General features: G+C 43.8%; 1 protein-coding gene across 8 annotated transcripts in view; it reads left to right on the top strand.

Moving 5' to 3' along the window:
• Window positions 1-2,555: 2,555 nt before the first annotated feature.
• Window positions 2,556-25,935, top strand: part of USP44 (ubiquitin specific peptidase 44) — a 36,539-nt gene continuing 13,159 nt past the window's right edge. For 2 of the 8 annotated variants that reach the window (XR_012905201.2, XM_075933598.2), the window contains exons 1-4: window positions 2,783-3,457; window positions 4,924-4,974; window positions 11,150-12,665; window positions 14,072-14,218. Coding sequence is in view for 7 of the 8 variants with exons in the window: in XM_075933598.2 (XP_075789713.1) it covers window positions 11,232-12,665; window positions 14,072-14,218 (1,581 nt within the window). In the remaining variant the exon portion in view is untranslated. The other 6 variants (XM_075933549.2, XM_075933541.2, XM_075933567.2 and 3 more) reach the window with 6 other exon arrangements.

The raw sequence follows: 25,935 nt of genomic DNA, 5'->3' as shown, positions 1-25,935 counted from the left end.
AATCACAGGTCCTTGTGAACAGAGAGAAGAATGGGAGACACACAACTAAGGGGTCCAGCTGTATTATAAGACAGGATGGCTACGTCTAGACTGGCCCCTTCTCCAGAAGAGGCATGCAAAGCAGGCAAGTCAGAATAGGGAAATCCGCGGGGGATTTAAATATCCTCCGCGGGATTTAAATAAACATGGCCGCCGCTTTTTTTCCGGCTTGGGGAAAAGCCGGAAAAGAGCGTCTAAACTGGCGCGATCCTCCGGAATAAAGCCCTTTTCCGGAGGATCTCTTATTCCTACTTGCAAGCAGGAATAAGAGATCCTCCGGAAAAGGGCTTTATTCCGGAGGATCGCGCCAGTCTAGACGCTCTTTTTCGGCTTTTCCCCAAGCCGGAAAAAAAGCGGCGGCCATGTTTATTTAAATCCCGCGGGGATATTTAAATCCCCCGCGGATTTTCCTATTCTGACTTGCCTGCTTTGCATGCCTCTTCCGGAGAAGGGGCCAGTCTAGACGTAGCTGATGTGTTTGAGACAGAACCTAGTTTCTTAGGTTATGTACTCAATAAATATATTAAAAACACGATCAAGCACATATCACTACGCTGATATGCTATGTCCAAAGACAAACACGATAAAAGAAAAATATGAAATATGATTATTCACAGGGCTAGACAAACCCCGGCGAGAGCCACTTGCCAGCCCTATACTGCGCATGCGCAAGACCGAAACTGCACATACGTGAAGCACTGGTGAATGGGGCTGGCGGTGCGACCAGCTGAAATCTACTCACCACAGGCGAGTAGATTCAGTGATTTGTCGAGCCCTGATTATTCAGATAATACATTACTAAAAACAAGCTAAAAGAATGTGCTATTATGTTAGAAAGCTTAGTTTTAAAAGGAAGATGTACAGATACTTAAGACTTACAGGTTATGGCATCTGCATATTATAAGATAGCCTTTTATACCTATAAACTTTCTCTGCTTAAGCCTTCACAATGAAATTACAAAGTACTCATGTGAAATACAGGCATTATAAGAACTTTTTACAGAGCATGTAGTTTCAACACCTGCAGGGTGAGGTGACACTATACTTCATGATGGGATTCTGTACAAAGAACATTGTGACATAATACCTTAGCATGAGGTCAGAAAGGCAAAGCATTTAGCAGTGTCCATTCTGCTACTAAGAAATATAAAAACAGAGCTTATTCTGGCTAAGAAGAATGATACCATGCAATCTGCAATGAACACAGGAAACAGAATGTGAAAAATCCTCTGAAAACTAATTGTTCTTGGTCCAGGACTGGAGTGGGTCTAGTTTAACTAAACAGGAAAAAAATAACAAATTTCTTGAGACAAGCACAACCCTGACTCATTTAGATCAATCTCTTACCAGTACTCTTGTATTTCTAGTGAAAGCCACTCAAAGGTCTGAAAGCTGTGGTGTAAATAGTGTTGCATCATAATAATACATTTAGCAGCAGCGGCTCCGTGTGGCACTGACACTTTGAAATGCTGCAGTGATGTTGCAAAGGCACAGTGCCCCACAGCTGATCCCGGGCTCCATGTGACACTGCCCCTTTGAAACAACGCCACAGCGTTTCAAAGCAGCAGCACCATGTGGAGCCTGGGGTCAGCTGGGGACTTCCTAGCTGACCCTGGGCTCCATGCAGCATTTCCATGGAATCTGGGGTCAGCTGAAGACTTCTCAGCTGATCCCAGGCTCTGTGAGGCATTTCAAAGCGGCAGCACAACATGGATCCCAGAGTCAGCGGGGGACTCTGAGTCCCCCACTAACCCCAGGCTCCATGAGGGCACTTCTGCTTTGAAATGCACAAGAGCCCCTGGGGTTTTGGTGCATTTCAAAGCAGAAGCACCCACGTGGAGCCCGGAGTCAGCAGGACATCCCACTGGCCCCAGGGCTACACGCAAAGTTCCAAATTTGAAAGGCACAAGCGCATCGCTGGAAATGCCTTCCACTACTCAACTAGTAAATGAACCCATATTTAGCATCCTTAATGTGCACCACCAGTAGAAACAAAAAAACTAGCTAGAGGCGCTCTGCTACTCAGCTAGGCGGCATCTGAATTGCTCCTGAGCTGCCTATCAGGGCTGCATTATGACTTTCGTGGGCCGTAGACACTTTTGCCTTCATGGGCTCCTTCCTCCATAAAAAAAAAAAATTACAAATTGTTTTTTATATAACTTTAAATACTTCAACATTTTATTTTTTTTCTGTTTTAGGCAAAATGTAATAGATTTCCATGGTCCCTAAAAGTTTTATTTTTTTCTGATGTGAGAAAAAATTAAAACATTTTCTTCGACCCTAAAAGTTCCTTTTTTTTCCCTTCTGATTGTATAAGATATTAAAACATTTTCGTGGGCCCCTGCCAGTATAGCGGGCCCTAGGCACTGTGCCTACTGGCTAAGTCGGCCCTGCACTGCTATATACCGGTTATGGGGTTTTTAAGGGGGCACAGAGCCACACACCCACATCTCCAGGCTGGGGGTTGCACACAGGGCCAGGCTCTCCCACCCCGCAGGCAGCTCGGGACAGACACCCGCGAGCGCAGGGGCAGGCAGCACAAGGCGAGGGGCGGAGCGACCCGCAGCCCTGGGGCAGCCCCTTTGGGCGGCGGGGCGGGGCCGGGCTCCCAGCGGCGCTGACGTTGAGCGGCCGGCGCGGGCGGGCGCACAAGATGGCGGCGGCTGGTGAGCGCGGGCGCGGGGCGCAGGGATGTGAGTGGGCGGCAGGGCTGCGCTCAGCTCCCCGCCCAGGTGGGTGAGAGCCGGGGGCGGGCCGGAGGCGCCGGGCCGGACTTGGCGCTGCTGAGGGGCAGCGGGGGGCGCCCTGCGCCGCTGCCCGGGGTTGGTCCCTCATGCGGGTGGCGGGTTTGACCCGGCCCGGCCCTGTTACTTCGGCTCGGGACAAGCGTGGGGAGGGCGCCGCCGCCGGGAGCCTCTGGCATCGGCCCTGTGGCGCCTCCCGGGACCCGGCCAAGGGCTTGTCAGCAAACCCCCCCCGGTGCCGGCAGCTCGGGGGCGGGCGCGCCGCTCTCCCCGGGAGCCGCAGGCCAACGTGTTGCCGGGGCGGCAGGCAGGGCGGGGGCTTTGCCCTGGTTTTATGGCTGCTGAGAAGTCAGGTTCATGGGAGCCGCGAGGCCGAGCCGCTGGCAAGGGAATAGCCCTTCGTTTCCCCCGCGGCAAGAGGCACCGCGCTCGTGTGGCTGGGAACTTCAGCTGCCGAGCTTGGCGTGAGCAATGTCTCCAGCCTTCCCCCCTCTAGGTATCATGCAGCCGCATCTAGGAGCGCTTTGTGGAACAAGTAGCCAGGCGCAACCTTCGGGCCTCACACTTGAATTCTTTTGTTATGCCTGAGTAACTGCCAGTCAGGCACATTTGGCGCTGGAAACCCGTTTCCTCCGGCTCTGGATGTGGAGTCTCATTTGAGAGAGTTTCAAAAGGTACTTTGTTGGGGCGGCGGAGGGGGAGGAGGGGAGAAGACGCACTCAAAGGATATTGTGATCTAGTAAGTTTGCTGAGTGAGCTCGGAACTGCAAGTAAAAATGCAAATAAGCCAAAAAAAAACCACAAAAAACAGTGGTGTAAAATGGATCGTCAAGCAAATCTGTTATTGCTGGTGAAATCCTTTGTCGTCTTTATGTTAAATCTGAACATCCAAAAATCAACTATCAATCACTATGCTCCAAAAAGGTTTAAAAAGCATTATTCCCTCACTGAGAAGAACCAGGTCACTTTTTTATATGACAAAATAACAGTTTACCAGCAACAGCAGCGTGGAGGGACCAGGAGAGGCTCCTCTGGCAGCAGCCCCTGTCCATGGGGGGGCGGAGGGGGTCCCATCCTGGACAAGGAGCCAGGTTGCTTGCACACCCAGCTGTTACTACATTTAAACTACAGAGCCACAGCAAGGGTAGCTCCTTCTGAGCCCCTTCCCTGTCACCTACACAAATTGTATTGACTACATGATTACCCAGTTACCCACCTCTTAACATCCTTATTTGGGACCCAGTGTATTAAAGGAATGCTTTTACAAATTATACAGTTCACTTACATGCTTAGTGACAGATTATTAAAATTAATAAGAACAGCCGTACTGGGTCAGACCAAAGGTCCATCTAGCCCAGTATCCTGTCTACCGACAGTGGCCACCACCAGGTGCCCCAGAGAGGGTGGACCGAAGACAATGATCAAGCGATTTGTCTCCTGCCATACCTCTCCAGCCTCTGACAGAGGCCAAGGACACCATTTTATCCCCTGGCTAATAGTCTTTTATGGACCTAACCTCCATGAAATTATCTAGCTTCTCTTTAAAGATTTAACATATCCAATATCACTACTTTACTCTTGCCTTTCACTTGCCTTGGACAAAATAAATCCATGGAATCAGTTGTGAGTTTCACTTTCACACACATTAGTGCTATATCAGGTTCAGATTTTAGTGGCTATGAAGTGTTGGTTTTGTTTAAATTGAGTTTAAAAGACTTAGTAAAGTGGTTTTTATTTTAAAGACATTTTAACCAAATGCAAATTTTAGACCAAATTTAAGTGCCCCTTTAATTACAAACCTTTTAATCTCTTCTAGTAGTAGGACTAACTAACATTTCAATAGAAATTGTTCTACAATGGAAAGCTTTATTTTTTAGCAAAGTTAAAGGCAATGCTTCTGAACTTTTATTAATGGAGAAAATCTGAGTACCTAATCCACTTGCTTTTCTGACGGAATAGAAGATTCTGTGAAATTGTATTCTCCCATTAAACACTTAAGATAAACACTTGGTTGACTGTGTTGCCTTGATCTGTTACTTTGCTCACCCCTTCTGCTCAGTTCTAAGTACTAAAGGCAAAAGGAAGAATTTGGTCTCTAAAGTGCTGGTCAACTAATGTAATAATTCTTTTCCCTGTTCAGAGACCTGAATGTTGAGGGAGGACAACAAGGCAAGGCATTACCCACACAGAGGTACTATATTTGGTTTTAGGGAATTTAATCTTGTAAAGTTTACTGTGCAAGTAGGCTGCCTCATCTTCTAGATAGCTGTGAAAGCTGCTGACTTTATCAATCTTCTCTGTACTTCTGTTAGGGTTTCTGATCCATCTTTCCATTTCAAGATTTTTTTTTTTCCCCTGGGGTACTTTCACTTATGTCAAGGATGGGCAAAACACTAAGGCTACGTCTAGACTACAACCCTTTTTCGTAAAAGGGATGTAAATTAGACGTATTGCAATTGCTAATGAAGCAGGGATTTAAATCTCTCCTGCTCCATAAAAATGACTGCCACTTTTTTTCCGCACAGAGCTTGGTCGGAAAAAAGCGCCAGTCTAGACACTGATGTTGCGGAAAATAAAGCCTTTTCCAAAAGATCCCTTACCCCAAGTATTTTAGTGAATGTTCCGCAAGATCAGTGTCTAGACTGGCGCTTTTTTCCGACAAAGCTCCGTGCGGGGAAAAAAAGTGGCAGCCATTTTTATGCTAATGGAGCAGGAGAGATTTAAATCCCCGCTTCATTAGCAATTGCAATACATCTAATTTACATCCCTTTTACGAAAAAGGGTTGTAGTCTAGACGTAGCCTAAGTGTCATACGTTATGTGACTTATATTGTTTCCACTTGGGGACTACTCTGCAATCTAATAGAATTATTGGAAAGTGGCTCCTTGTAATGCCTTCCAATTATTTTTGTCCCGTGTGCTTTCTAAATAATTTAAAGTCTATGCAAGTATTTGTTTTTAAAAAACCTTGCTTAGCACCAAGTAATATGTACTATAGAAGACTTCAAGTGTTTTCCTTATAAACACATCCAATCACTGCCTAACCATTTTATTTTTTCTTCTGAGTTCCCTAAGTGCTGTAGAAAAGTGTACTTATGGTTCTTGTTTGTCACCTTAAGATTTCATGGTCCCATTCTGTGCTATATGCATTAAAGAATGATCACATAGTTCTTATTTACCCAAGAAGCCCCTCTGAAGTCAGTGTAACAACTTGTGCCCTCAGTTCAGCGTGTGCTTAACTTTTAAGCATGAGTACAATTGACAACTATTCATGAGCTTAAAGTTAAGCACATGGTGAAGAACTTTGCTCATCTGAGGCCTGGGTAGGAGTGATGTCATTAAGCTCTAGTTATATAAAATAAAAGTATTTTAGTGAATGTTCAGGTATACAGAGGCTTGATTATTACTATAACTGTTATAAATGTAACTATCTGAACATTTCTATTCCTCTTTTTTCTCTTATCCTGGCTTTTCAGCAGGCTGGTGAGCTAGCAGAAACCAGACAAGGTTTCCAGGGACAGATTCTTTAAAATCAGCATGTTCCCAAGGACAATTTCACTTTCAAAAAGTTCAGATTTTCCAAAGGAACATGTCCTAGTCAGACTGCCAGGTCTAATATTAAAAGAGGAGACAAAAACTTCCCCATTTAAATATTGTTACCTAACCAAAATACTGTATCCTAACCAAAATCAGCAACTTCTCATTGAGATGACCCAGATCAAGGAGTTCCCAATTCCCAGTGATTCCTTCTGGTTGATGGAGCTTTTGGGCCTGTGGTATCTGGCTGGCCAGCCAGGTGTCATTCTCAGACCAGGCATAGGGAAGTCTGAGTTTGTGTTTTTCTTGTATCCCGTGGGAACACTCCTTTCTGGCTTGTGGATTTCTGGTAAAGAGGAGTATGGGAGCATGCATAGGGATAAGTTTCTTCCAAAAGTTTTCTTTAAATATTTAAACTTTACTATGCAGGCCTTATCAATAAGTAATCTGCTTGTCAAGGTGGGCAGGTTAAGTAATGAGAACAGACAGCAACTATTATGATTATATCTAGTCTGCCATGTGGCAGAATATTGCTCTTTGGTCAATACTACAGTAATTTCACAATTAAATCAAAGAACATTAAGCTGCTATGTGTTGTAGTTCCGTATGAAAGCTTTAGTTGAGCTTTATTATTCAATATAAACATAAAATGCAACACACTTGGTGAAACATGCCTTTCAGATTAGGGAGAGCAGAGAAAGAATGTGGGTTAGCTATCTTTTTTTTTTTAAATAGAAAATTGGTCATCATTATACATGTTTTCAGAAATGTGAATACTGACTTTCAATTTTTATCTAATCACTAAGGTTAATGGGTTATCTTGCAGCATTTTTCATTAATGTTGTCTCATGAGGAATTAAGGTGACCTGAATGTTTAAGTTAAATGCAAAGAACTTTTTCCAATCATAAATCACAAAGATCTGAGAGAGAGGCTGGTTAGTGCTGATGGCACTAGCTGAAGACCTAGATACAATCGCCTGGTCTGTCACAGTCAGCCTTTGTGTCCTTGGGCAAGTCTCTGTAAAATGGGGAGAATACTATATCTCTTAACACTGCAGTGTTTGTGATGACAAACAAAGGCTTTCAAATAGTCAAATAAGTATTCTAAAATAATCTAGATCAGTGGTCTCCAACCTTTTTAAGCATCAGATCACTTTTTGAATTTGTGTAATCCAAGATCTACTTCAAACCCAAAGACCCTTGCTCTGCCTCCTTTGTGCCCCTTCTCTGAGACCTCTGCTAACTCCATCCTCCCTCACTTTCACCAGGCTGTGGCAGAGGCTTGGGTGCAGGCTCTGGTCTTGAATTAAGGGGTCTGGAGTGTGAGAGGGGCTCTGAGCTCAGTTTGGGGCAGGCAGTTGTGATATAGGAACCTCTAGGTGCAGGCTCTGGGAGGGTGTTTGGATGCAGGGGTGCTTGGGGCTAAGGCAGAGGTTTGGGGTGTAGGAGGGGGCTCTTGACTGGGGTAGGAGTTTGGGATGTGGGCTCAGACTGGGCACTGCTTGCCTCAGGTAACTCCTCGGTGGTGATGCAGTGGAGCTAAGGCAGGTTCATCCCTGTCCTGTCTCTGCACCACTCCCAAAAGCAACCAGCAAACTCCCTCCCAAGCCCTGTTGTGCCCCCTCTCTGCAGAGATAGGATACACGGTGGGAGGGGGGCACCCTGACATCAGCACCCTCCTTTCCCTCCCCTGCCCTGCACAGCAAGCAGGAAGCTCCAGAGGGTGGGTGTGGGTGTTGGGGGGCAGCTCCAAGGCAAATGGCAGGAGATGCACAGTAGTGGAGGGAGGGATAGTTGAAGTGCAGGCACTTGATAGCCTCTTGGCCAAATCAGTCAGGATCCACCTGTCAGAGATTCCAAGGTCTACCAGTAGATCCCAATCTACTCGTTGGTGGCCACTGATCTAATTTCAGCAAAACTAATAGTGCTGGTATAAGTGCAGACAAGTTGAAGTGATTGAGCTAGTCTTCATTAGTGTCTGACAGCCCAGCAGTGTGTTCAGATTCTCGAAACATATCCTCAGAATGCACTGCTTCTAGCATGTGATCTGGGAATTACAGAATAAGTACCCTGAAAGCATTGCAATTGAAGCTGTTTAGGTCAGCACTAGTATGGCTTCAGGACAAAACAAACTGAATCTGGATGATTAGCATGTGGAGCCATCAAATCATTTGTGCGTAAACAGTTTCAGCACTATTGATTTATCAGAAGACTTTTTCTTTGGTGTTAAAACTATTGAATTTTCAAATTAACTTTGCTAACTGAACACTAATACTTAAAGACCATACTCTCACTATTAGATGTTTTTTTAAAGAGTAATGTGTCTTTGCTAAGTTTAAAAAAAAATTAAAGGAAAGGATTTTACTTAGGTAGTGTATTTGAACAGAAACTGCTTTTATAAACAGTTGCTACTTCTTACCCACTTCATTTACTGATGTCATCAAACATTGGCTATCATATCATTGGATTGCCTAGTGGACATTAGAATGGATTAACCTGATTAAAATTGTTTGGATGAGGAATGTAAGAGTGCAGCCATTTAAACAGGTAACTGGTATGCCTGAGCTTATCAGTTACCCAAACTGTTATGCACAGTTCCCAGAGAGTTGGCTGCTATCCTGCACTGCAGACTCTGTATGAAAGTCTGCAGTGTGGGGTGACAGTTGGGAGCACGCTGGTTGCAGGACCCGCTTCTGGGGAGCTGGCATATAACGATAACATTTTTAGAGGCTACATGGTTTAAAATAGCCATTTTTTAACATCCTTAGTTTGGTCATGGTGAAGTAATTTGCAAAAAAAGATCTTTTTGGAATTAGAGTAGGAGTCCAAATTTGTGGATTCTGTTCCAACTTTGTCATTGATAATATCTCTTATGTGTTTGCTCACGTGCAAAATGTTTTCTCTGATTTGTTGTGAGGCTTTGGCCTAGTCCATGCTAGAAATTTGTACTAGCCTTTTTGTTTGGCACAATCTGGCATGCATCAACATTTAAAAGTTGGAAATTACATAGCAGTCAGATAAGTACATGCTGATACAAGACTTAGAACTAATATCATTCAGCAAATTAACATCTCCGTATGCCATCTAGCCTTTTTGTTAGTGACAGTTGGGAGCACCCTGGGCACCACCCTGAGTTCAAATATAAGATACCCACTCACTTCATTGTTGAGGATTCGGATTGGGAACAGAATAAAGAGGAGGAAAGAAGTTCTTCCTTTTGTCAATCCTTGCATGCAAGGTTTGTCATCATTCTGTCTTTCACTGATTTAGTTAAACTAGTGCAAACCCCTATGAAGACACACTTATTGGTTTAAAACCGGATATATCTATTTACAGGGGCAAGCTAAAACAACATAAGTCAGATTTAAGTTGATTTAAGCATGTGTGCATAATTGCACTTATTGGAAATCTGTTTAAAGGACATCTTTAGTTAAATTGGTGCAACCTTATGTTTTTAGATCAGACCTCTACAATTAGGTTCTCATGGGACAGCAGAGAAGGTTTAGTTGTAAAAGTGCTTGGTCTGCGAGAGGTCACCAACTGGCTAAGGATGTTAAGAGGTGGGGAACTGGGTAATTATGTAGTCAGACTGCAGAGTTACAGTGTAGGTAGTGCCTTCCCTTACTGACTAATCACGTAGTCAATACAAATTGTATTAAGTGTAGTAAAAGCCAGGCACGTGGACAGCCTGGCTCCTACTAAATTTAAACTGCAGAGCTGCAGTGGAGGGTATCCCTGGATCCAGCATGAGCTGGGACTGAGCTGGGCTTGCTCAGTCCTGGCTCATGGGAGCAGGTCCCAGCAGGGAGCTGGGACACCTACCCTCCCTCCCTCAGACAGGAGTTGCTGTGGTGAAGCAGCTCCTGTCTGTGGTGGCTGACCGCAGACAGGGGCTTTAAGTTACAGAGGCAGCAAGAGGGGGAAGTGACTAATCAACTACTCTTTTACATCCCTACAACTGGCTATGTAATATTTTCAGAGATGCAACAATGACCCTAGTAACTAAGTCTATTTTATCTATCAAATAGATCAGTGATTCTTTACCTCTTTGGCACTGTTTTGTAATTTTGGCTTAACCAATAAACCAAATTTACCCTTCCTCCTTTTTAATATGGCAATAGACAAAAAGAAAATCACGATTAATCATTTTTATTGTATTTTGTTTCCTCATACATTATGTTGAACAAAATTGAACACATCGTATTTTAAATTTATAACCCCTGAAATATGCCAAATTACCCCTCGAGGGGTAACTACCCCCAAGTTAAGAACCACTGAAAAAGATATTAGCAAGGACAGTGGTGGTGTAAATTCTGTTCACTATGAGCTTGTTGAAACAGAGTTAAGCTGGTGTTAGGTAAAAGATATGACTGTAAACTGATCTAGCTAAACTAGTACAATTTTTCAGTGTGAACATTCTTGTTGTTTAAAATGTATCAGTTTAGCTTGCACTTGTAAATTTATTAATGTAAGCTAAACCAATATATGCCAGGTTTTAATGCAGGTGTTTATACGGAGTTACATGGTTTAACAAAAGTAACGTAGAATAGCACCTTTAATTGAAATACCACAACAGGTTTCTGTTATCTACATACCTCTTTTTGGACAGAGAAGTTACTGGTGGCATGACTAGTTCAGTCTTCATGCCCATTTAATCCTGGACTATTCTGCTAAGACTGCTACCAAGGTTGTTGATTATCATTCTGATGGTAGAATAGTTCACTGATGATCTTTTAAAACTAAAAGGCATAATTGTGTTGCTCAGAATGTATTAACTTACCTTAGACTTACACTGTATATGAAGCTGAGCTTATTTCTTTTCCTCTTTAGCTTGCAGATCAGAATGTCATGGACATCAAATAGTTTGGATACCGTGTTTCTCTAGTATTTCTCCAGTATTTCAGCATTAATAATGGATAAGTGTAAGCACATAGGGCGACTACGGCTTGCCCAAGACCATTCCATCCTGAACCCTCAGAAGTGGCATTGCGTGGACTGCAATACTACAGAATCAGTTTGGGCATGCCTTAGCTGTTCACATGTTGCATGTGGAAGATACATTGAAGAGCATGCACTAAAGCACTTTCAGGAAAGTAGTCATCCAGTGGCATTGGAAGTGAATGAGCTGTATGTTTTTTGTTACCTTTGTGATGACTATGTTCTTAATGATAATGCAACTGGTGACTTAAAACTATTGCGAAGTACATTAAGTGCAATTAAGAGTCAAAACTATGACTGCACTACCCGTAGTGGCAGGACTTTGCGATCTATGGGTACGAGTGATGACTCTTACCTTTCACACAATGGTGCCCAAGCCTTGCTTCGGAATGAAGACCGTATGTTCACAGCTCTGTGGCACAGAAGGCGTGCATTAATGGGCAAAGTGTTTAGATCATGGTTTGAGCTAACACCTAGTGGGAAAAAGAGTTTGGAAGAAGAGAGGCTCCAGGAAGAAGCAGAGGAAAGAAGGGATAAAGCTAGGAAAAGGAGACAAGAGCGAAAGCGTCAGCTGAAAGTAGAGATGGAAAAAATGCCTCCAAGGAAGAGTTCTCGTTTACAACATCAAAATAAAATATCCTCAAAAGTATCATCCTGGGTACAAAAATCACCACAAAATTTGTCCTCTCCTATGGAGCTGAAAGTAACTTCTACCTCAGATGAAGTACGATTGAAAAAAATTGGTGACTCTCCAATTAAGCGAAGGCCTACAGTGACTCCTGGTGTAACAGGACTGAGAAATTTGGGTAATACATGCTATATGAACTCTATTCTACAAGTATTGAGTCATTTGCTTATTTTTCGGGAATGTTTTTTAAAGCTTGATCTGAACCAAACTCAAGAATTGCTGGCAACAGCAACCAGTGGAAAAACAAGATCCTCTACTAAACACCCTCCAATTACTGGTTCTGCATTTTGTTTGAATGAGAACCAAGTAAAGTTAAAAGGATCATCGTCTATGAGACGACCTAGTTTATCATCCGGACTAAGTGGAGGGGCATCAAAAAGTAGAAATATGGAACTTATTCAGTCCAGGGAGCCAAGCTCAAAGCACATTTCTCTATGTCATGAGCTACATACTCTGTTCCAAGTTATGTGGTCTGGCAAGTGGGCATTGGTGTCTCCTTTTGCCATGCTCCATTCTGTGTGGCGACTAATCCCGGCCTTCCGAGGTTATGCCCAACAAGATGCTCAGGAATTCCTCTGTGAACTTTTGGATAAAGTACAGCAAGAACTGGAAACAACTGGGACCAGATACCCAGCTCTCATCCCCACTTCTCAAAGGAAACTTATCAAACAGGTTCTGAATGTGGTCAATACCATTTTTCACGGACAGCTTTTAAGTCAGGTATGTCTTATTATTTAAAAAAACCTTAATAGTGATGTATCACTGAAAGGATAGGCAAGTCAGTGATATAGAGAACACATTTAATGAATTAGAGTTTAGGGGGAAGATTAGGGCTACTTAGTTGAGCTAGATAAAAAGGGAAATGATAGGTATAAAAAGATGGTATAAAGAAGATTGAGAACTCCTAATTACACTCAATGAAAGGGATTGCCTCATTAAAAATTAAGATTGGCAATAGATGGAAATTCTTACATCATAATAAATTATAGAACCCAGTCTTAAAACATATTATTGAGGTAAGGAGTTTGATCCTCTTTTTTTAAACTCTTGTTGTTTTTAGGGGTACAGAATATAACTCATGGACATAGGTCAGCCATTAAATGCTGGAGTGGGTAATAAACTTCTCTGAGCATAATTGTCTACTATAAAGGTTTATACTTCACTTGGCATTGGCTTGGTCTGGTCAGGTATGACAATTCCTGTGTTCATATGACAGGTGTCAGCTTGAAAACTTGTCAGAGGTTGAACTTGATCTGGAAACTCCTCAATACAGAAGTGATTGCAAGTGTGAATTCTACACAAAGGAGGGGATGCTGATTTAGTACTTTTCTGTATTCTTTTGCATGATGTAGAAAGCTGAACTAACGAAATTAATCACACACTGTCCTTTGTCTGGGCACCCCTCCCATTTTTTTTCAGTTACTGTTAAATACTTTCATGAGTACACTATTCAATGCAGGTAGCAACTTAATACTATACAATCAAAGTACACACACTTGACTAAGATCCCTATAACTATCTGAACTGGAACCCTTAAATTATGCCTTGTGGATTTATTTCTAATTGGTTTTCCTTCAGATTAATCAAGTATTGATAATGATCTTTAGTTTAAGTATGATATGGTATTGCTGTGCAGTAATACACAAAATTATCAACATCTTATGTGTCATATGAAGCAGTGGATTTTTGCTATGTGATAGCTGCTAAAAAGATAAGCCTAAAGTAGGTCCAAATTTGGGGAACAAAAAGCTTTGGGGAAGCTTTCAACAATGAGCTTTCAACATTCCTCTCCATGTTTGAATCAGTAAATATTAATAAGCTACTTGTGAGAGTCCTGGTTTGTTACAGAAATACCTTTTAGTTGAAGTGATGTATTTGTATTACTGGTAGTCAAACCATGAAGAGTACTTGACAGCCAGCCCTCTGCGGAAGGTTTTTAGAACATGGAAGCTGTTCTGTATGGATGATGAGAGGGTTAAAATCTCAGACTGGTAGTCAAACCATGAAGAGTACTTGACAGCCAGCCCTCTGCGGAAGGTTTTTAGAACATGGAAGCTGTTCTGTATGGATGATGAGAGGGTTAAAATCTCAGTCTGTTAACCTTTCTCCTTTTCAATCAATACTAGGTGCAGAAAAGGCAAATATGGATCTACCTGTCTGATATAGTGACAGTGATTAACAGACTTCTAACTATGATTACCAAAAAGATAACACGACTCACTGAAACAGGATTGACATCTGTTAAAAGGCTTTTTGAATTAACTTGTTACACAGTAGGTATTAAATTCTAGGGGTGGTTTACACACAGGTAGGAACGCTTTAACTACATTGGTACAGTAAGTGTAGTACCACCCCACCCCTGGTGAAAGCGTAACCACCTGCAGGTGGAACAGAACCTGGGACTTCTGGAGCTTAGGGTAGAAGCCTGTACCGAAAATCAGCTGGCTTTATAGCTCAAGCTGTAAAGGCTCCCACACTAGTCTCCACAGGTCCCAGGTTTGAATCCACCTGCCGTTTTTGAGCAGTGTTATATATGCCTGTAAGTACTGGTACCACTATAACTTAATTCATGTTAGGTATGTAATAGTGTAGTCAATTAACTGATAAGCAGAAGCTTCTAGGTTAATGCTGTAGACCAGGGGTTCCCGAACTTTTTGTCACAGGGACCAGTAAATCCATTCATGAACTTTTGAGGGCTGGTGATGTTCATTTGCATATTCATTAACCAAATGATGAATATTCGAATAAGTTGTTTCTGGTCCTCCCAAAACCCCCAGTGCCAGCTTTAGCAAAGCTTTTGATATGGTCACCCACAATATTCTTGCCAGCAAGTTAAGGAATATGGATTGGATAAATGGACTGTAAGACAGACAGACAGCTGGTTAGACCAGGGTTTCCCAAACTTTTTACTTTAGTTGGAACCCTTTTTTTCAATACTGCTTTCTGCAGCCCAAAAATATAAACACATAAAACAAACTCAGAAAATACCAGACATATAACATGTCTTGTGTATTCTCATTAGGTAAGTTGTATTATTACTAGATGTATCAGTTTGTAGTTCGAACTGCCTGACTGGTAAATGTGCTCATGCTGCATGAGTGTGTCTACCAGCCAGACAGTTCGCAACTACTCGAGGAGGGTGTGTGTGTGTGGGGGGGGGGGGGGGGGCAATAGAATCCCTGGGCCGAACTAACTCATGCTTTGTGCTTTGCGGGGGGGAGAGGGGAACAGGGGGAACAGCATCCCAAGATCTACATATGGCCAGGTCAGTCCCACTCCCCGCAGGCCGATTCATTCCTCCTCCCTGCTCCCCCCACTTCCCCCAACCGCCTCCCGGGCAGCCAGGTCTCCTCCCTTCCCCCCCCCGCTTCTCCTCCCTATCTCCCTTGGCCAGCCCTGCTGCCCACATCCTGCCCTCCTTACGGCGGTTGCTTCTTCTTCCCCCCCCCGCCCCCATCTTCCCTGGCCAGCTCCCTGCCCCCAACCTCGCACCCCCCAGCAGCCCTACTTCCACCGCCCTCCAATCTCCCCAGCCTGCCCCGATTCCCCTGTCCAGTTCTGCTTCCGGTGGCCAGCTCTCCCCTCCTCCTCACCCCAGAATCCCCTAGCACCTGCACCTTCCCTTAGCCCTGCACTCTCCTGGTGCCTCCCCCTTCCCTTACTGCCCCTGCCCCCTTTGCCCTCTCTTTCCCTGATACCCATCCCCTCCTGCCCCTCTGTGCCCTCACACATGACTTGCTCCATCCCCACGTCTCTCATGCCCACCCCTTCTTTCAAGCCTTCTCCCAGCACCCCCTCCTCCAGCCTCCAATGCCCTTCCCCTCTCCTCTCCCAGCATCACCCTGTCCCCCCTCCCACTGACACCGCCCCTCTTACCTTTTCCCTCATTTTCTGCACTTGGCCCCTTGGCATTTGTGTCTTTCTCCTGCACCGTCCCTTGGTGCCTTCCCCTCCCAAGCCCCTTCTCCTTCCACTCCTTCCCCTCTGCGTAAGCCCGCCGCTGCTGCTTCCTCGCCTCCACCCAAGTCCATTCCCTACCTTCAGCCTTCCACATTGCGAGGCCAGAGGCCGCTGGAGCCAGTGTGGCCCCGCCACGTGCCTCCGAAGACTTTTTTAAAATCCCGGGCAGTGACGTCACATCACGCCCAGGCGTCCTCCCCGCCCACATGGGCAATGCCGCACATGGGCAGCAGCAGGCGGTGAGGAGGAGCTGCACACAGCGGGGACGCTCTGGGGGCGGGGTGGGAGGACACGCGGGGGACCCGGGCCCGCTCCAGGTAGAGCCGGAGGAGAGACCCAGCTCCATGTATCGGTGGAGCAGGGCCCCCAGCTCTGTAACTCGCCGGTACTTCCGGGTTCAGGGGCGCGGGGCCTGAATTGGCCTAAGGCCTGACCCTGCTGACAGCCACTAGGCATACTGAGGCCCGGTATTTTTTTCCTGGGCCGCAGACCATAGTTTGGGAAACACTGCTATAGACTACATGCAAATCCCCCCTGCCTCTACTGCTTCCCCAGTAAATTTTTTAGCAGGCTGGCCAGCAGTCCTGCTCAGTCCAGGCTTGTGACAGGTCTGGGACAGCTTTAAATGCTGCAGCTCTACATTTAAAGTGTATTAGGAGCTAGGCGGGCAGGCAGTCTGGCTCAGTTCCAGTTCATGCTGGGTCCAGAAGCTCAGACTCCTTCTCCTCCAGATAGGCTGCTGCCACGCCACACTGCTGCCTCTATATCAGAGGCATCACCACAGGGCAACAGGCAGCCAGTCTGTGAGGGGAGCTGGTTTTTAAACTGGCTCTCCTTGGGGACCAGCCTCCCACTTGGCACCCCACGCTGCTGCCTCTGATCTAGAGGCAGCATCAGAGAGTGGCAGGAGGCTCATCAGGAGTGGGGACAGAGCACACTGACTACCCCTTTCGGGGACTATAGAATAGTTGAGTAACTGATAAGAATTCATGAGGTTACTCATTATTCAATTAACCGGCATTTAATATCCCTAATTCCCATAAGTGAAGGTGAATAAGTTACACTATTATATGGCACCTTTATAATCAAGGTGGATTGATTCAAATCAAGGTGAATAACTGGCAACTCTACATTCCTCTTATGCAGTTTTCTGTATTGTATGCTTGAGTGATAGATTCTAAATCTACTTAACTAATCAAACAAGCCATAAGGAATAGTTAATCTTTTTTTTAAAACTTTTTTCTAGCAATATCAGACACAGTAAACAGCTTGGGAATTTGTCTAACAGTTGTATAAGACAGAGTCTTGAAGAATGATACATTGAGATTTACACACAAGCTTATGCTTAAATAAATCTGTTGGCCTTAAGGTGCCACAAGACTCCTCGTTTTTTGAATTATTTAAGTTACTAACCAGTTGATCCACTCAGTCATATCCACTAGGGATGTAAATAATGAACCAGTAAGCCTCACTAGTAATGAGTGAGGCTTACCGGTTCCGGTTAATTGGTGGGGGCTGGAACAGTTACATTTTCAAATGACTTTTTACATTTCTAATATCCACAGCTTCAGCCACATAATTTTCTCTCAGTAAGCTGTTTTCCTTATCTTGTTTCATGAAACTAGGCCCTGCATCATCTTCTTGCATTGCTTCTACTTGACACGTTTTTCTTTTTACACAGAATGAATTTCTTCAAAATATTCCCAAATAGGTCTCTCTCATGCCCAGAACCCACAACAGATTTTATGTGGCAAAAATGTGGGGGAATATGGGTAGGGGGTGTGCGTGTTCTGAATAACGTCTTCTCTTTCTCTTTCCAGTCCACTGTAAGATCAGCTGTTATATACTTATTTTTTACATGGAAGGTTGTGGCTCTCTTTGGATTACAGACTTCCTTACAGGTGCCATTTGATAGAATCCTGAAAATTATGTGGAGAGTACACAACCAAAATCTCAACAGTACCACTACTGCATTTTCCTGTATAAAGGTGGCTAGTGGCAAGAGAATATTCATAGCCTCCTGTACTTGGGGAAGGGAATAGCAAAATGTTTACTGGACAGGAAGCACATATGATGAAATAACTCATTATAATGATGTAGTTTTTATCCCCTTGTGTAGGGGGTAAAAAAAATAAATGGGGCTCAATAGACCTTGAGACTGGTGCATTCCTTTCCTTCTCTGAGCATCATTACTAAATAGTTTGTTGTAATGTACTTTTAAATAAAATCTGATTAATCCACCCAATACAAAATATGATTGATAAAAATGTCTAAATTTATAAATGTGTACATGGACTTGGAATTCTATTTCTAACATGTCTTCTCCATACTATTCCCCACTTTTCAAGAGTCCATGTGACTTCACAAGTGCCTGACAGAGTTGGTATATCTGGATATATTAGGTCAAGGATGAAAACATGAAGGTAACATGAAAAAGGATGGTAATCACCCATAGTACAAGAGAGAGGCATGTATGTAGTAATGTAGAAAACCAGTTTTCCACATCTCCACATTAACCCTTCCCATGTCTGACAGTAGCAGGGGCTCCGAATGCCTGCCTCAGGTGGCTGTTGGTTCAATTGTTAAACAGTTACATTATGGAGGCTTTGATAAACAGATTTCCGTGGCAATGGTTTTAAGATCCTTGCTTATCACTGATGCACAATGATGTTTTACCCTACCTTGTATGAGTACATCATCTCCATAATTAAATTGTCTTCAGCCTTCAGCTTCAGATTTCTCTTGTTTGTTTTTTTTAAGCCCATGATCCAGAATCTCATATAAAATTGTATTCAGACCTATAAATAAGGGAAGATTGGAGGCTGGCTTCTCTACATGTAGAGTTAAGTTTTTGTTCGGATATATTTCCACACTTGCAGAGATAATGAGTTTCTTCAAGTATGACCCTAGCTCTGAATATACTGTGCTCAGAACTGTCCCATCTATGCATTGCTTGGGGTAGCCACCCTGGGCCCTGCCTGGGGGACTAGCAGAGGACCTGGTACTGGCAGCAGAGGTCGGGCCCACACCTGCACTCACCATCAGCTATGGGAGCTGCAGGAAACTGAGCAGCACTGCTCCAGCCAGGTTGTGTCCCTTGGGGGAAAGTGGGTTGAAGGAAAAAGTGTAATGGGAGGGAGCGGAACAGGGTTTTGGCGGGAAGATGTGGGTTGGAGGCAGGGGCTGGGATAGAGGGAGATTGTCCTGAGCGCACACTCCCCTCAGGATGACCATGTTTGTACTTCTACTCTTCTTTTAGGCTTTTCTCAGTAAATTACAGAGATGCTTTCATCATGAGCGCCAATGTAAAGGGATGCAGTCAACTTCAAAACTGTTTTTTAAAAAATTCTTAGCTATAACACCTTTTAAATAATCTCTTGAATTTTTTTCAGATATTATAAAGATTTTTCTGTCTCCCTGAGATTTCTCCAGCAAGAGAGGAACTGATTGTCTTTGCTGTTAAACAGTAAAAGTGACTGACATAAGGTTTCATATTCACAATATAAAAATAAGTGGACTTTTATTTTTTGCTAACTGCTGAGGTTTGAGTCCCGGGGGCAGGAGCAAGGTGCTGGTGGGTGTCTGGGCAGGAGCAGCTTGTCTAGTACCTGGGGGCAGGTTGTTTCCAGGGATGAGTATCTCTTGGTCAGGATCTGCAGGCAGTGCTGGAAAAATTGCATGTGCTGCTCCTTTAGGAAATCCAGCTGCTCAAGGTCTGGATCCTCCAGTATCATGTTAGCTCCAGCTTTGCCCCTGACCCTACCTCCCTGGAGCATGGGGGGAGGAAGGGAAAATAAGGATCTGGTGCTGAGTCTTGGGACTCCTCCCATCCCAACCCTGCTCCACTACTGTGGAAAAAGATTATCCCAGGTTCCAATTTTGTGAGTGGTGGGAGGCTGTAGGGCCAGTGTATGGGCTCCTTATTGGGAGGGCGAGGGGGGGCGGTTCGGAACCCTGACTGTGTTGAGATCGACTAGTTGGTGACCACTACTTTAAAACAAAACATTGTAGCCCCATCAAAGATTACTCCGGTTTTTATTTTTGTTTGTGTTCCTGCCTGTGTGCTCTTGTAGCATTAAGCCCAACAATGAAAGTAAAGAGGAGCAAATACGTTGCTGGGAAGGAGATCAGGACATCTACCATCAAACTCTGCCCCTTCTCTGTTCCACAGAGCAGGGGAAAATGAATCTTTGATCCTAGGATTATCTTTTTCCACAGCACTGTGGTAATAGCTTGCTTTCCTCTACCATAGCTGAGATACCATCCTGTCAGAATAAATCTACAACCACTATTCTGCTTTAAGGGGCTGCCCTACCCTCTTTTGCTATGTCTACACTTGCAGCTTCTTGCGTGAGAAATAAGCAAATGAGGTTAAGCATGGAATATTGCTGAGCCTCAGTTGCATACCTAATGAGCTGCCATTTTTGCAGAAGAGGCTCTTGCACCAGAAGGAGCTGTCTACACTACCCCTTCTTGCGCAAGAAAAACCTCCTTGAGCAATGCTGTTATTCCTGAAAATAATCGGCGTAGCAGCATTGCTCAAGAGGGTTTTTCTTGCGCAAGAAGGGGCAGTGTAGACTGCTCCTTCTGGTGCAACAGCCTCTTCTGCAAAAATGGCAGCTCGTTAGGTATGCAAATGAGGCTCAGCAATATTCCATGCTTAGCCTCATTTGCTGTGAGTGTAGACATAGCCATTGAATCCAGTGACTGAATCTGCTGGTGGGATGTCAGTGTATTCACATTAAAATTCACTTATTGGGAAAAGATTGTAGAATGGCCAAATGATCTGCTTTCCACAAGCAAACAACTCAGATATAGCAAGTATCATTTGAGTCAGTTGTCACTCTCAATGACATCTCTACCTTGTCATTTTTTTCAGACAGGCCTTCATCTCCTCACATGTAGTTAAGTGTGTGTTTTTTCAGCTGTTCATCTATAATCGATTGTACCTAGTAGCCTTGTTTCAAGTTGATTTGGATGGTTAGGGTGAAGCCGGTTGAACTTCCAGACTGGCTCAAGGGGCAATACAGTATCATGTGCTCACTTTGCCTGACATTCACTAAACTATAACCTCACTTATCACTGTGGATCACCCATCAATGTATGTAAGTTATGTATACAAAACTCTTTAATTGTTTCCTACATGTTTAATATTTCCTTCTATTTTAGTTTTATATATTTTTTTAAAGTCAAAACTCTTAATAGTGCAATATACCTTCCAAACTCCCACCACAAACCAAATTTCAACCTGCAGTAAAATCTCAATCCCTTTTGCTATCATGCATACTCAACAAGTATCAGAGGGCCAGCAATGTTAGTCTGTACCTGCAAAAATGAATTCCATGGTACCTGACAAAGTGGTCTTTATTCACAAAAGCTTATGCCCAAATGTTAGTCTTTAAGGTGCCACAGGACTCTTTGTTGTTTATATATTATGAAAGTATACTGTCTCTCAATAAAATACCCAGATATGCTACTTATCTGTACCAGAAAGAAAATAAAAAGGTTGTCAGATCTTACTGTTTTTTCAATGTTTACACTCCTCTCTTGAGATTAACTATGTTGGTACCAGGATGTTATAGGTCAGTAAGGTAATACCTTTTATTGGACCCATTTTCTTGGTGAAAGGAAAACTTTCGAGTTACGGAGTTGAAAAGATGAGTTTGGGAGCTTAAACTAATTATTTTGCTAGACACTACAAATTATGGATTGAATAGAGATTTTGGATTTATGGCTTATTTCAACAATCTAAAATCACCAACCCCCTTCCCCCAGAAGTGTGTGTGGGGGGGAGAGTTACTAAGGGACCACTTCACCTTGTTCTTTGAAATGTGTCAAACATATGCTAAACAAGCTGTACAAGTCTAGTATTTACCAGTGATACTGTGGGTTAATTTTCATGACCAGAAGAGCTCTGTGTGAACTCAAAAGCTTCTCTCTCTCCTCAGTAAAAGTGGGTGCAATAAAAACTCACCCACCATTATTTTTTTATACATTCTCCATAAATTACATGCTTTTGAAAAACTATCACTGGCTCTGTGTGTGCACGCCACATACTTACACTCTGACACAGGCCTGGGCAAAATGCAGCCCGTGGGCTGAATCTGCTCTGTGGATGCTGCAGGAAGCCTCAGGCATGCTCCTCGCTTGCCTCACTTCAACTGCATACTGATCAGAAACACAGCTGCAGGGCAGTTTTTCTTTAAAAACAGTCAGGAGACAATTGGGAAAGCTTTAGGAGCTGCTCCCACTCCCAGGACAAGCCCATTGACCAGTTTCTGGCCAGAAACTGGCCAGTGGGAGCTGTCTGTTTCAATAACAGGCAGCCAGGAAGCACAAGGGGCTCCAGAGTGCATGGCTGCAGCCTGTGAGGAGGTGGGGCAGGCAGGGAGGCTGATTTGAGGAATTGCTGCTGGCTGGTAAGTCTTCTGGCAGAGCCTACCTCTGTCCCCCCCCCCCCCCCCTTCCTCAAACCTCTGCCCTCCCACTCCTGCTCCCTACTCCATGTACCCAAAACCCCCTCCTGTACCCATAATCCCTCACCAATCCAGCACCTCAATCCCCAGCCCAAGATCACAGTCCTCTCCTGCTCTAGCCCACAACTCAAATCCCTGCACCCTCTCCTGTACCCTAATCCCCTGCCCTAGGTCACATCCAATCCCCTATCCCAGTGCCCCAGGTCACAACGGCCTCCTTCACTCAAATGCCCTCCCTTACCCCAAGTGCCCTGCTGCACCCAACCTCCATCCCAGACCCCGCACCTCCTCCATTAATATCATGGAAGAGTGCGGCCCTCGACCACTTTGCAAAATCTTGGAGTAGCCCCCCTCCCATCAAAAATTATTGCCCTGCTTTAACACATGAAACCTTCACAAGAGATGAAAATTAAATGTCACAGGAATATTGTGAAAGCTATGTTAACTTCACAGTTAAGGGTCTGAGCCTGCAAATTGATCTGTATGAATGGGCCTTTATGCTTATGTTGTGTCCCATTGAAGTCAGTGGGGCTCTGCATCAGAACAGGAGCCAGCCTGCACAGATCAGATTCACTCAGTTTATAAGAGGAGAAATTAAAAACAATGCCTTTCTGCTTTCTGGCAAGAAGCAGGGGATGAAACTCAGCCAGGTTGCTTCAGCTAAACTCTGCTGCTAGGCCATGGCTGGTAGTGTTACAGCAGTATTGTCTGCTGCAGAATTATTGAAAAATTGGATACAGGTTGACAGGAAAACATGCTGAGTTTACCAAAATTTGCCAAAATTATTTTCAGTCTTTTTATTTGTGCATTTCATCCTGAGCCCACAACACTACCGTGCATTCATATTTAGCAAATCCTTCTTCAAGAAATCAATTAAAAAAGCATTTAATCCAAAAGACACCTATTTGTACAGCACACGTTCATTAGTCTTTTTATGCTGTAGTTATGCTCAAAGACCAAAATAATCACCTAAACTGGCTAGGTCTAGACCAGGCATGTCAAACTCGAAGCCTACTGAGAGTCACACAAATGAAAATGTATAACTTTCAGGGCCACTTCAGGTTCCCAGGTGGTTTGACCAAAAAAGACAAAATTTGTTGTGCAAAAACCCCCCAGCATTTCAGGTGTCAGGCGGAAGGCACCAGTACCGGACACCTGGCAACCCGAGGGCAACCAAAGAAAATGTACTGTGTCAGAAAGTTGTAGTTATTTATTTTATAGATTCTATTTTAAGTATATTTTATATTATTACAATAATTTGATGTGTAAAATTATTTGCTTATTAAATATTTTTTAAATTAATTTTACATACTTTTGTATTTAAATATACAAAATTTAAAAGAACCTTAAATTTATATGCTACATAACTTGTTTCGTTGAAATAAAAACAAGTATAGACCATGGTTAATCAAATAGAACAGGCTTTTGTGAAAATTTCCGATACTTTGTAAGTTTGAGATTTTGCATAAAGATATAATTATTCGTGCAATTGCAAAAAATTGACATTTATTGATATAAAATTAATATACATTTTGTGATTTTATTTGGGAATAAATAAAAAAACAAAATATTACCAAAATATCCCCTTCCTCTCCCCCAGAGCCAGACACTCCCATACCCCCGTTATAACCCAATCCCCCTCCATTTCTCCAGAGCCCTCTGAACCTAATGCCTCCCTTCTCTCCCAGAGCCAGTCCCCCCCCCCCCAATCTAATGCCTCCCCTCTCCCCCAGAGCCAGACCTCTCAACCTAACGGTGCAAAGCAGCCCAGCCGGCTGTGAACAGACACTCGGTCACATACTCCAAGCGGCCAGAGGGCCGCACTTGATTCTTTTATAAAATGTTCTGGCAGGCTGCAAAAAATTTTGCTTGGGCCGCATGTGGCCCTCCGAACATCAGTTTGACATGCCTGGTCTAGACTCTGATTCCTTTTTCATTCTGAATTACTGATAGGCTGTGTCTACATTGGCATGATTTTGTGCAAAAGCACTTGCTTTTGCGCAAAAACATGCTGCCTGTCTACACTGGCGGGGAGTTCTTACGCAAGAACACTGACGTTCTAATGCGTGAAATCAGTGCTTCTTGCGCAAGAACTAGGATGCTCCTGCTCAGGAAAAAGCCCTCTGCGCAACTGTTCTTGCGCAAGAGGCCAGTGTAGACAGGAAACATGAATTTCTTGCACAAGAAAGCCCAATGGCTAAAATGGCCATCAGCGCTTTCTTGCGCAAGAGAGCGTCTACACTGGCACGGATGCTTTTGCGCAAAAGCACATGCCAGTGTAGACACTCTCTTTTGCAAATACTTTAACACAAAAACTCTTGTGTTTAAAGTATTTGCGCAAAATCTTGCCAATGTAGACGTAGCCAGAGCTTATGGATTTAGGCTGGGGTTCTCAACATTTTTCATGGCCTCAGAGTGCAGCCATAGATTCTTGGTTGTGACCACACTGACAAATTTTCATAAAATACTTTAAGAAAAAATATCCACATATATATGTCGAAATTATTGTAATCATAATTACAAATCATTTAGGTAGGGTTGTTTTTGCAGACTCAATAATACAAATAATGGACAGTTGTATTTTGGTGCCTCCAGTCCCTGCTGCCTTCCCCCACTCTCAGGCTTGCCATCACCCTCTTGTGCTCTGCTACTCTCACCTCTCTTCCTTTCCCCCAAGCTTCCTTCTGCAGCCTCACACTCTAGGAAAATCCTCTGGTGGTTGCATTTCAGAAATGCTGCTTTTAAACATTGCCTGATTTTGGCATTTACAAAATGTATACCTGAATGAGCTCCATCCAGAATAACTTAAAACAGGGCTACTCAACTTTGGAAGCCCCAGAGGCCACTCACAACACATATGGAGGCCCACAACTTACGTGTGGTTGCAATATACATGCAGATATATGCAAATAGCTTCTCTCACACTGATCGGCCTGAATACAAAGATTAAGGTAAGACTACTCAACATGCACGCCCCATTTAAGTCCGTTCTGCTGATACTAATAAAATGCAATATTTCCCCAATTTCCATCCCTATGTCAGCACTTTTAATGAGCAATGATGGTCCAGGAATTTAACCACTAAAACTCATATCAACATAAGATCATTATATTGACTCGCTGTTGTGGAGCGTGTTCCCAGTGGAGGCCATTTTCAAAGAAGCCCCTCTGCAGGCCACGTGTTGAGCCCTGCGTAAACCCAGTGGCTACGTCTAGACTGGCATGATGTTCTGCAAATGCTTTTAACGGAAAAGTTTTCCGTTAAAAGCATTTGCAGAAAAGAGTGTCTAGATTGGCATGGACGCTTTTCCGCAAAAGCACTTTTTGCGGAAAAGCGTCCGTGCAATCTAGATGTGCTTTTGCACAAAAAAGCCCCGATGGCCATTTTAGCCATCGGGGCTTTTTTGTGCAAAACAGTACTGTGCTGTCTACACTGGCCCTCTTGCGCAAATGATTTGCGCAAGAGGGCTTTTGCCCGAACGGGAGCAGCATAGTATTTCCGCAAGAAGCACTGATTTCTTACAGTAGGAAGTCAGTGTTCTTGCGGAAATTCAA

This window comes from Pelodiscus sinensis, chromosome 1 (genome assembly GCF_052426305.1).
Source record: "Pelodiscus sinensis isolate ZL-2025 chromosome 1, ASM5242630v1, whole genome shotgun sequence".
Taxonomy (NCBI): domain Eukaryota; kingdom Metazoa; phylum Chordata; order Testudines; family Trionychidae; genus Pelodiscus; species Pelodiscus sinensis.
This window is presented reverse-complemented; position numbering and strand designations above follow the sequence as displayed.